The sequence below is a fragment of the Rhipicephalus microplus genome, chromosome 2 (genome assembly GCF_043290135.1).
Source record: "Rhipicephalus microplus isolate Deutch F79 chromosome 2, USDA_Rmic, whole genome shotgun sequence".
Lineage (NCBI taxonomy): Eukaryota > Metazoa > Arthropoda > Arachnida > Ixodida > Ixodidae > Rhipicephalus > Rhipicephalus microplus.
This window is the reverse complement of record NC_134701.1, coordinates 287,085,908-287,097,976: the sequence shown is the minus strand read 5'-3', so window position 1 is coordinate 287,097,976 and position 12,069 is coordinate 287,085,908. Positions and strand designations below refer to the sequence as shown.

At 49.4% G+C, this 12,069-nt stretch overlaps 2 protein-coding genes across 3 annotated transcripts in view; one reads left to right on the top strand and one right to left on the bottom strand.

The window, feature by feature from the left end:
- Ndf (Nucleosome-destabilizing factor) overlaps positions 1-12,069 on the bottom strand; it is a 108,543-nt gene that overhangs the window by 54,926 nt on the left and 41,548 nt on the right. The window lies entirely within an intron of this gene.
- LOC119177515 (uncharacterized) lies at positions 6,696-11,162 on the top strand. Its single transcript, XM_037428896.2, has 3 exons — positions 6,696-6,965; positions 7,623-9,575; positions 9,709-11,162. Exons 2-3 carry the CDS (start codon positions 7,635-7,637, stop codon positions 10,303-10,305), a joined length of 2,538 nt encoding a protein of 845 aa, XP_037284793.2. The 5' UTR covers positions 6,696-6,965; positions 7,623-7,634; the 3' UTR covers positions 10,306-11,162.

Below are 12,069 nucleotides of genomic sequence, written 5' to 3'. Positions count from 1 at the left end.
CACAAACGATAACGTTATAACTTAAGCTGTACAGCCGTTTATCTCATATGTTCTTTGTTTATTTCCCCTAACATACTAATGGTTTCAACAAAAGATACGACAAGTTATCCGAAAGCCCTTTATCACGCTTTCTTGTCCAGAAATACCATAACAAGAGAGGCTACTGACAGCGAAATCGCTACATCAGCTTTTTAGTGTTACCGGGGGCCACTGACGGGACAGAACACTTAAAGGGCCTCCCCTCATCAGGCTCTCAAAATAATTATAACAATAAAAAAAGAGCGCGTCGTTCTCTCCTGGCGTTTATTAACTCTTACTTGTCCACTTCGCGACGCAGAAAGTAATTCCCTCGACGTCCATTGCGCAATCGTTCTCGACTGCGATTTGTCTCCTGCCCTGCTTCGCCACGCGGCGGCTCACCCGTAATTCTTGATCGCACACGAATATCGTGTGTGATTAATTTTGTGCGACTGCGCGAGCGGCCGTTCACAGCGCTTAACAGAACCAGGAGGATCGGACACACTCCAATGGACGCGAAAACTTCGAGGCACAGCGAGGAGTAAACGCGAAAAGATGCACCCGCCAAAAAGAACACACTTGACGTTTCGGCACCCTAAACGGGAGCATTGTTCACAGTAAAAGCACACTGCGTATCTTTAAGTGTACGTGACGTAAGCGTCTCCTCAGTAAAGAACACCGGGTGGTCAATTTTTTCGGAGCCCACCACTATGGCGACTCTGATAATTTTATCGCGGCTTTAGGGTGTAAAACCCCGGATGCTACTTGGTTCATATCGAACGGGTATAGCGTACTACGCAAACATGAAGGAAGACGAAAAAGATAGTTTCATCGGAACAGGCCAACATAATAGGGAGTGTCCGAATAGGGGCCCCCAAAATAAATAGCGTCGAGGCCAGTGCGCATGCGCGAAACCCAAACCGCGTTCGGAATGGCGACGCTATTTGTCGAATTTAGCGGGAGCCTGCCCCAAAAGCTTTGCGTCGGACAAACGTGACGGCACCCATTGAAGCGACGGCTGTCGTCCAGTTCTAGAATGACCAAGAATGGGGCGAGTGTTCAAAGCGTTGCAGACCCTATTCGAAAACTCTTCGCTCCCGCTTGACCCAAAGCAGACCCCCTATAGCCTACGTGAATGCCATTGCGCAAGTTACACGAAGAAAAACGGCCACACGTAAGCGAAACTGTGTAGACACCAAGCACCAGATATGCGCCAACACCGCATGTATGCGTTAAACAAAACATCCCTTTCGCACCATCACAAGGCAAGCCGCTTCTACTGACTGCATTGCTTCCTTGGTGTTTGCGCAGTGCGTTACCCCTTCGAGCAGCACACGTCGCAGCACGTAGCCAGCATTTATATATATTTTTTTCGGGTTGGAGTTCGGCATGTCTTTGTATGTTAATATTATTTGTGCTTTTACGTCCCGAAACCACGACACGATTACTAGATACGACGTAGTGAAGGGCACGGATCTGTCCTTGGTACCCTCACATTTCGAATATATATTAACGACTTGCCCGATCATATAACCTGCAGCATTGGCATCTTCGCCGCTGACTGTGTCATTTATCACACTATCTATGCTGGTCTCGCAGCTCGCATTTGACGGGTCAAAGCGTCCGCTATCCAGCCAGTTAACGGTCGAACACTCGTGAACATTTAAACAAAAGTAACTTTAATTAACAGGAATTGGGGTCACATTTCAACAAACATTCACAAGCACTCAGTAAGTCCCCCCGTAAAAAAGCGGTGCTGTTGCTCGGGCAGGTAGGGTGAGTCTGCCCGCCGCTTGGCATTTCTTCTTCCGTCGACGACCGGTGTTTTCACTCTCTCCGTGAGCTGACAGAGAAGATGACAAATGACGCTCTGAAGGTCGTTTGCGGCGCCCGTTTAAAGTGGCCATAACAAAGGAAAAAGGGGTTTCAAGACGTGGATGTAGCCCCTATTAAGGGATTAAGCGTCTCCCCCGACTTCCTTTGGCGGCACTTGAAAGGCAAACACGGCTCCTGGCCGCTCTCTTCGAGAGGGGACAGCACACTCCCCGTCTGGTGTCTGCTTGTTAGACGCCACAGTTTGTTGATGACGAAAACAAGGGCGCCACTTCCGATATCGGTCGGCAGAGTTTCCTTATTGCACCATTCCTTGCAATCTTCACCTCCACCTTGCGCACCATTCCGTCCGCACTGGGCAGGCTTTGGGTGACAACGCCGATCGGCCAATCGTTGCGATTTGCTTCTTTGTCCCTGATGAGCACGACGTCGCCTTCTTTTATATTCTTTCATGAAGTGCACGAAGCGCTCTTTTGTCTCAGGGTTTTTTCGCAACGTGCGTCGCAGCGAGTACAGGCGAGAGAGAGCCTCTTCTCGGTTATTCGGAAGCCGTCTTCTTGGTGAGCGGAAAGGTAGAGGGGCAACCCAGTTGTTTGACCTGTCTTTGTATGATTCCCTATCCATGATATTGAGGAAGGCTCTATCTTCTATAGACAGGGAACGCTCGTTTTCTTCTCGCGTTGTCTCGAACAGGTTAGGTGCCGGCGTGTACGCAGGCGGCTGATGATAGTCACGCAAATCCATGAGGTGGTTGGTTACTTTGGCATGCTCCAAGCTCTGGCTTCTCGGATGAATAACAGGCGCCCAAAGAGACGCAAGCTCGGCATCACGTATGGCGGCTTGCTCAGTGATGTAGCTCGAAACCCGTAGTGTCCGGTCTAAAGGTGGGTGTGGGCGCACACACTCCCCGCCATCCCGTTCCACAGCTGCCTCGAGTGCACTTGCCTGAGCGTCTGCAGCAGCTGCCTCTTTTTCATGTTGTAGTACCTCAAGCTCGGCCTCAATTCTTGCCTTTTCTAAGCGCATTGCGGCCTCTTTACGACCAAACTCAGCTCTTACTTTGACGGCCTCTGCATGCGCGCGGGCCTGCACAGCAGCCAGGCTAATCGTGGAGAGGCCCGATCGTCGTGATCGCGAGGAAGCTCTTGAGTGAACCGATAGAGAGAACTGCGATGCTGTTTTATGTGCCTTGTCGCGTTCTTGTGGCGTAGCCTCTCGTAACTTTTCGCTCACGATCGCCTCACGGTCTTCATCGATTGCCTGTTGAAGCTGTAATTCGTGCCTGGCCTCAGGCGTCTTCGCCTTTTCGAGAAAGAATGAGTATGTTGCGGTAGCATGCTGGTAGCACTCGTAACTTGCACGAAGCTGCGTTTTGGCGCCGGTAAACTGTTCTCCCTTAGCGCGTGACACCGCCTGAAGAGTGCTCTCCACGTTTTTCCAAACAGAATCGAGTTTGCGGCAGTGCTCTTCGCGGCTCGTTTGGTACATTTCTTTAGCCCTCGTCGATGGGGTTGTTTTCCTTCGCGGCTGAATATTTGATGAGGAAGTTTCATCTTGTGGTGTGACATTTGGGCACTCATGCGTCAGCTCGTCCTGGTCCATTCTTGCTTGCACGTTTTGTCTCGGAGCGGACGTATGTGAAACAATGGTGCTAAGCTGCGCGTTGAGCGTTGAAAGATGAAATGAGCCCACCTTGTTGCTGCCCTTCTGCTGTCAGCTGCTCAACTCCTTGGCGATGATATCCTTGCAATGGGCGTGTGTCTGTGTTCAACCGGGGGTCTTGCCGTGGCGACGTATCCCATTGCCGGCGGACGTTGAGTTGGCGGCCGATGGCAGTTGAAGCGCTTTTTTACTGTGCTGAGCTGCGCGTTGAGCGTCGAAAGATGAAAGGAGCCCACCTTGTTGCTGCCCTTCTGCTGTCAGCTGCTCAACTCCTTGGCGATGAAATCCTTGCAATGGGCGTGTGTCTGGGTTCAACCGGGGGTCTTGCCGTGGCGACGTACCCCATTGCCGGCGGACCTTGAGTTGGCGGCCGATGGCAGTTGAAGCGCTTTTTTACTATGCTGGTCTCGCAGCTCGCATTTGACGGGTCAAAGCGTCCGCTATCCAGCCAGTTAACGGTCGAACACTCGTGAACATTTAAACAAAAGTAACTTTAATTAACAGGAATTGGGGTCACATTTCAACAAACATTCACAAGCACTCAGTAAGTCCCCCCGTAAAAAAGCGGTGCTGTTGCTCGGGCAGGTAGGGTGAGTCTGCCCGCCGCTTGGCATTTCTTCTTCCGTCGACGACCGGTGTTTTCACTCTCTCCGTGAGCTGACAGAGAAGATGACAAATGACGCTCTGAAGGTCGTTTGCGGCGCCCGTTTAAAGTGGCCATAACAAAGGAAAAAGGGGTTTCAAGACGTGGATGTAGCCCCTATTAAGGGATTAAGCGTCTCCCCCGACTTCCTTTGGCGGCACTTGAAAGGCAAACACGGCTCCTGGCCGCTCTCTTCGAGAGGGGACAGCACACTATCATTAACCCACATGATCACCTAGATGTCCAAAAACAGCATGCTTAACTAGTGTAACACATGGTTAATGACCCTTAATCCTTCTAAATGTAAATTTTGTTTTTTGTTTTCCATCATCACATCCCATATCATTTTCAGTATTTCATCATTACCAGCCCAATCGAATCGGTACCATCTTATAAAAATATCTTGGAATCACCTTATCGTCTGACCTATCATGGCGCACCAACATCGCTAATATAGCAGTATCACCGTTTATTAAAGCACTCGGTTTTCTCAATCACCATATTCGCCTTGCCCCCCCCCCCCCCCCCGCATACTTGCGTATCAATCACTGATCAGACCAAAATTAGGATATGCATCTACCAAATAGAGCCCACATCAAGCGTACCTATTCAATGCAGTAGAAGCTGTACAAAATCGTGCCGCCAGATTCATTCACTCATCTTACTCATACGATATCAGTATTTCATCTCTGAAATCAAAGTCTGAACTACCACCGCTTTCTTTGCGTCACCGCACTGCAACTGTCATGATTTATCACAAATTAATTCATTCCTCGCTCAATCAAACACCTTATGTAACAGCTGCAACGCGCACATCTACCTGATCGAACCAGTCACCCATTTCAGGTTGCCCTCCCATCATCACGCACCACTACTTTTTCTGCGTCCTTCTTCTTTGGAGCAGCCACAGACTGGAACGGCCTTTCGGGGACATCGTCACCATCGCCTCATCATGTGCCTTTCAAGGTCGTATTGTTGATTATCTTCAACACTAAAACAACGTTCACCGCGTTTGTTAACCTAAATACAATCCCACCCCTTATGTGACTTCTCTCCAAGAAAAGGGGGGCCTTTAAGGTAATAAACTGAAACCGGAAATCCGGACCATCTGTATTCACCGTGCACTGACATCGCACAGTACAAAGGCCCCCGCCACTTTGCTTCCGCTCATATGTGACCGCCGGGATCGAACTCGCGACCTTGGGTCAGTAGCCAAGCACCCTAACAGCGACACCACCGCAGCGAACCCTCGATGTATGTTCACTTGAGTGCGCGCGGGTATATTACGTACGTACAAGATGTCCTCTAAGAACGACCCCGGCTACGTCACTGGTCGCAGGCGACTGCGAGGCGAGCTCATCGCAAAGCCGTTCGCACAAGGACGTCAATAAAAAATGCTTTTTAATTGACAATTGCACAAACATGAACGCTCAACCTTGAGCGACATTGGTGGTCGCTGCGGATGGAGTCGGTCGTTTCAAGTACCCGATGCCGGTAAGAGTGGACAGACAAATGTACAGACAGACAGACCAAAATTTTTTGCGTCGAATGTCCCCGAGAAAGAAGACTATCGTCTTTAAAAGAAGCGCACGAGATTCTTTAAACTCATCGAAACCACCCGTGGGCGACTCTGCAGGAAACTGTCGCAGGGGATAAAGGAAAGTGCTCCCTTCCTTACAGGCACATAACTCGTCGGAGCACAGCAATGTCACCGCGTTATGCGGCAGCTATAAAACGAGGCCCCGCAAGGAAAGAACGGAATGGACAAGTCAAAAGGACAGACAGTTTATTTCATCCGCCCTCGCCAGACGATGGTCACCGCTCTCGAAGGCCCGGCGCAGATAAGCTGCCACCACCCAACGCACACCAACACAAACCGTCGAGCTCAGCATCCGTTAACTTGTGCAGTCGGCCGAAACAGCGTATGATGAAAACAGCTGCCCATGGCAACTCAAGCCGAAAGACCGAAGGCAGATTGCGGTGTCGGCCGGCGGCGGCATAACACGAGTTTTCAAGAATAGTACCAGCTGGACCATCGCACATAAACCATAATTAAATCACGCGAAACCGAGCAAATTTTTTTCAACCCAAGCAGCCACACCTCGACTAACGACGACCCAGTCGGGAGCGCTGTGTCCACAATGCAGTGATGAACTTCGGCATAAGTATGAGCAGCGCGGCAGCTGGTAAACAAGCTACTACCAGAGTCCTTCAATAGAAGGACCCTGCTACTACTATGCTTCGGTGGCAATGTGTTTGAACATCGATGTCATTAGGCAAAACAAAAAACGCCCTTATACCACGAGAAACACTGCGGGCGTTTTCACAACAAGCACTCGTTTGTTTATAAATTTTCAATTCGCTCTTTATTGCCCGGCATGCTCCACACCCCCCAAAAAAAAAGAGTGCTTAATGCTTACGCTACCTAACAAAACACAGAGAATGAAGCAGACACCCGTTCGCACGGCCAGTCGAGTCAACGCGCGACAACGAAAGGGTTGCCCCAGGCGCTGCCTCCGCGAGAGCGCCGGAACGCGGAGGAGGGGGAAGACGGGCGGCGAGCGAAAGAGAAAGGCATCCTCCTCGCCCCCAGCGCCGTATCGGACGGACATGTTGGCGCTCGGTGCGCACGCAGTGCAGCAGCAGCAGCCTGCGGGAGGCTAAGCTTTTTTTCGCAGCTTCGGCGCGAACAGAAACGATGCTCTGGGCGCGCAGTCGCCAGTAGTTCACGATGATCCGCAGTCGGTCGACGGTGCGAGGAAAGCGTCCCAGGCTAAAGGGAGCGGCAGTCCTCGTTGACCCCGAGACGGTAAGAATTTTTCGTCGATCGAGCCACTTCGGCGCAACCTCGCTCTGTTCGTTACGGGCAATCGAGGCCGCTAGCATTGCACGAAAGGCGGACGTGCCGCGCCGCACGGCGCCCTGTCATAGGACAGGTCTGGGAGTACTGAGACAATGAAAGGGCAAACAAACCGTTGATCGGGGTCACAATAGCGGGCAAGCATTTCACGCCGCTTTTTCGTGTGTGCGATAGCGCGGCCGACATTAGGCCTAATGTATACCGCCGTTAGCACCCGTCCGCCAGTCTTGTAAGCGATGTTTACAAAACACGACGCAGTACGCTACTACTACAGTCGCGCCGCATCCGATACAAAACACCCGACTCGTTAATTGGCGCCATCGCGACAACTGCGCCTGTAATCGTCTCAATGCCACACATGCCAATACATCGAATACACACTCCGGAAAAATGATGTGAGGCCAAGATACAGGCCTGTCTCCACGGCAGCTCGATAAAGCGTTTGAAAAACGTCGCGCGGTGCATTGCCAATCGCGCCAAAGTGTGGAGAGAAAGCACCGATATCGATCACCCGTGCTGACAATATCGGAGCGAGTCTCTTCACATCTCGATTACGGCCAGAGCGCGCGCACGGCTGACAATCGTTTCTTTTTTTTTCTTTTTCAGGTGTGAAAAACAATGCAAGTACGGCTGCCAGCGGGAGGCGTCGCATTCTACGTCTGCCTCTCGCTGCTAGCATGCGCCGCGCGCGTCGATGCCGCCTCGGGTGACAGTGCCGTCGGCCAAGATGGCGCCGCGCTCGACTGTCCTGAAATGTGCCAGTGTAGCGGCAGCTCAAGCGACACTTCTGGGGCGCAACGTGTCCTCTGCGTGGGACAGCTGCGCAGGGCCGTGCCGAATGACCTCCCACCTCGAGTCGCCTCGCTCGATCTTTCACGGAACAAGATCAGAAGCATCAACTCGAGTGAGCTGACGAGTTCCGCAAGTTACCTGAGACACCTCAATCTGTGCCAGAATCTTATAAAAGAATTAAGTGTTGATAGCCTTCAAACTCTAGTCTCTCTCCAAGAGCTGGATGTAAGTGAAAATGTAATTTATGCCATCCATGTAAATAGTTTTGATGCACTCGAAGCTCTTACTGTGTTAAACCTTTCTGGAAACCAACTGGACCAACTGAAACACGAATGGTTCCAAGGCCTGTCCAACTTGACTGTGCTTGATTTGTCGCACAACAAGATCCAGGCACTGAACAACGTAGTGTTCTGGTCGCTTCACCATCTGGTGAACTTGCGTCTGGATTACAACAGCATCAGTTCTGTGGGGCTCTTGAGCATGAAGGGTCTCGACTCTCTCAGGTACCTCAATGTAAGCCACAATCGCATCACAACTATACAAACTGGTACATTACGACCAGCTCCAAATCTTCAAGTATTGGACATCAGTTACAACCCAATGACAAACCTTCACGAACCGTTTAAGCATGGGCATAATATTCGGAAGCTGCATGCAACTCACCTCTACAAGCTCTCGCACTTGTCACAGGCTGTGTTTACAGATTTGGACAGTGTGGAAGAAGTGCTCATGACCAACTGCTCTGCACTAGAGACTGTACAGAGTGGTGCTCTTTGGCCACTCAAGGCTCTTCGCAAGCTGGACTTGCGTTTCAACAATTTTACGACTCTCCCATCTGGATTGTTTGACCCACTGGTGCAAGTGGAACGAATTCGTCTCAATGGAAATCCGTGGTTTTGCGACTGTCGCCTGTATTGGCTCTTACTGTGGCTACGTGACAATGTGCAGGCTCACATCTTGTCACCATCAAACACCCTCTGTGCCAAGCCATCAAACCTTACCGACGTCACAGTGCTGGATGCTGTGGACAAACACATGCTCTGCCGCAATGCCACTGTGGTAGAGCACACCACAGAAGCGCATTTCAGGCTATTTACATCGGCAGTGCTCTCATGTCGTGTAGATGGAAGCCCTGCCCCATCAATAACCTGGACCACACCGCACAAGTACCGCTTTAACTGGACGGCGGAATATGGTGCATCCGTTGGAAATTCGTCTCTTAATGGACGCGTGAATATGGGTGACTGTCCGAAGTTTGTGCTCCTTCCAAATGGGGACTTGTTCGTGCGTGAGGTCCAACGTGGTGATAGTGGCCATTATCGGTGTACGGCCACCAATGTGCTGGGCCATCAGACCGTGGCCATAAGGCTTACACTTGACTACGACTTCCTGGTGAATGTCAAAATAGTGAGTGTGCTTGTGGGGTGCGCAACAGCATTTGGTTTCCTGCTGATCACGATGATCATCATGCTAATTAGTGCCATATTAAGGAGGTTTGGGTTGGAGTGTCCATGCTGCATGATGGGGGAGTCTCCCCGTGCAAGACAGCTGTATCGCATGCTTGAGAGTCTTGAGCAATACCGATGCCAGCAGTTGGAGCGGCTTCGGGATAACTACGCCTGTCAAGTGCAGAGGATCAAGGACAACTGTATGCAGCAGATGGAGAAGATCAGGGAAAGTTACTCCGGCCAGACAGATCGACTGAGGGACTTCTGTGACTACGGTACTGCACAAATCACAAACATGAGGGATAACTACTACTCGCAGGTGAGAATTGATTTGACGCAAGCGTACTATCGATGACTAACAGCTAGGAGCACTTAAATAGGCCCAGTAGGTATTGTAGAAAAACTGCATGCAAACTTCAGAGTTAAAAAATTGTTGTTTTTTCTTATTTCAGGTACAGAGGGTTCGGGACTACGGCATTGGCCAAATCGACAGGCTTCGAGAGAACTACGTGTTTCAGCGCAACAGGATCCGAAAGTTCAGTGCCCATCACTTGTACAAGTTGCGTGAAAACTACAAACTGCAGCAGCAACACCTCAACAAGATACTGGAGAACCTCAACCTCGAGAGCTGCCGGAGTGTCTGTGCCCGCACTGACTCCATCATTTTTGATCCTGCCGAGATCGGCCTGGATCCTCCACCTTTGGGAATGCTGCCGCCGCCACTTGTCTTTCCTCTGTTTGCGGATGAAGAAGACACTGACAGCCAGGTTTCCGCTTACTACACTCCAGACACACTGTCCCATGTGTCACCTGATGAAGTGGTTCTACAACCAAATTTCCCTAACCTGGACTCCTTTCCGGACTTTGCTGCAGAGCTTCCAGTCATTCAGATGCCAGAAGTGAGTGTAATGACACCAGATCAGCCAGGTCCCAGCTGTTCACTACCAACAAATGCCGTAGCCGTGCACCTAGACTGTGACCCAAACTCAGAGATAGCTGCATCGGAGGTACCACTGCTGCAGAACTTGTCACATGAAACTGCAGTGTGATGCAGTGAATGTGAATAGAACAGTACTTAAGTCAAAACGTTAAACTAACATTCAGTTTTTGAGACATCTGCAGCTTGCATCAGGAACTCTGTTAGTTAAGCTCCGAGAGGACTGTTGTTATGGAGCCATGAAGCCGAAACAGTCAAGCTCCGACATGCAAACACTACAATGTCGAACATGCTGGCAGTGTGTGTGCAGCTTGGTGACTAGGCTTAAAAAGGGTCAGAAATGCAGAAATAAATAGATTCAAATGAGATACATTCATGATCGAAACTTTTGCCTTCAAGGCTGTCACATGCTTATGGTTGCCTAGGTTGTGAGGTGCATTGCATATTTTCGTACTGCAGTCTTTGAAAAGCAGTAGCAACAGAAGTGCTTCTACTAGCACACTTTATGGACATATCAACATAAAGAGCACATAAACATAAGAAAAAGATGGACTAATCTATCTTCCGGAAGACACGCCTTCCCCCCCAAATAAACAGCTGCCACATTTCAGGTTTTAGACGAGCCAAGTTTCTGTGATAGACGGTATGCACCTTTGATTTCAAAGGAACACAGTAGTGAGCATCCTCAATATTCCAGACTTCAGCAATGAAACCACCCTTGTCCTCCCTGTATCGTGAAAATTATCGACCACGGCTTATTTTCAAGCACACTTCGACTAGACGTCGCAGAAGACGAATGCTAGTACCCAAAAATGTGGAGGCTTCTATGGTGCGAGAAACTTTTACAGTAATTATCACTCACATGTGTGTTATGTTAGCATATTATTGTTTGCAACTTTGAATGGTTGACAATTTTTTGTCTGATCTATTTCTTTCATAAAAATAAAACTATGTACCTGCTTTTTCAAAGACGTTGTGTTTGCATGCAAGGTATTACAACAACTACATAAAGCACAATGACACTGGCTCCTTATGTGCCCAGTTCACTGTTTTACAATGGCTCCGACTTTGGTGGTAATAAAGAGACGGTAGAGTGGTCCTCGACTGAACCATGGATGACTCCTAAAAGGCTCTTTTTACTTTTTTAAGTTACAACCACTTTTGAAATGCATTAAGGAAACAAAAACTTTGCGGTGGGTCATTTATCCAGGCATAGGTGCATACCTACGTACACAGCACCAGAGGCTAGCACTACTACTTGTCCCTGCGTCTCTCTCTCGCTGTTCATGCAGCTATGGAATACCAATTAGCCTGGTCTCACGCCTGGCATAATGACATACTAGAAAGTGATCAGATGTGCCTAGTATTATAAGAGTGCCATCTTCAAGCTTAACTCCATGTTTATGAACTTGCACCATGGTAAAGTCAAATTCAAGCTGAAATACTACAGCATAATGTCAAAGGAATTACAGAACACATTTTTTTTCTACAACCTCAATTTAAAATCCAGAACAGCCAGCACCGTGTTCTGAAAAAGACGACATTGGTAGCACGGTGGTGGTCTGATTTGAATAAGAAAAGAGCCTGTTTTGGAGCAAACAAAATGGAATCCACAATAATTTGAAGCGAGACATGTCAAAATTTTTGGTAAATATTCTTCTAGTGCGTATACTGGAAATGCTGCAGTGTAAACAACAGAGCAGCCATTAATCAAATTCTTGCAATGTAACACTGCACAAGATGTGTGTGGTCTGCATAAGCAAAGTGTTAGTGAGAGCACAGGCATGGCACGTACAGTCTCTGTGCGCTTGGCCAATGAGAACATGCTGTCCACATCCAGTCTCTCCACAGTGGTGCGGAGACTGCTTGGGCTGAA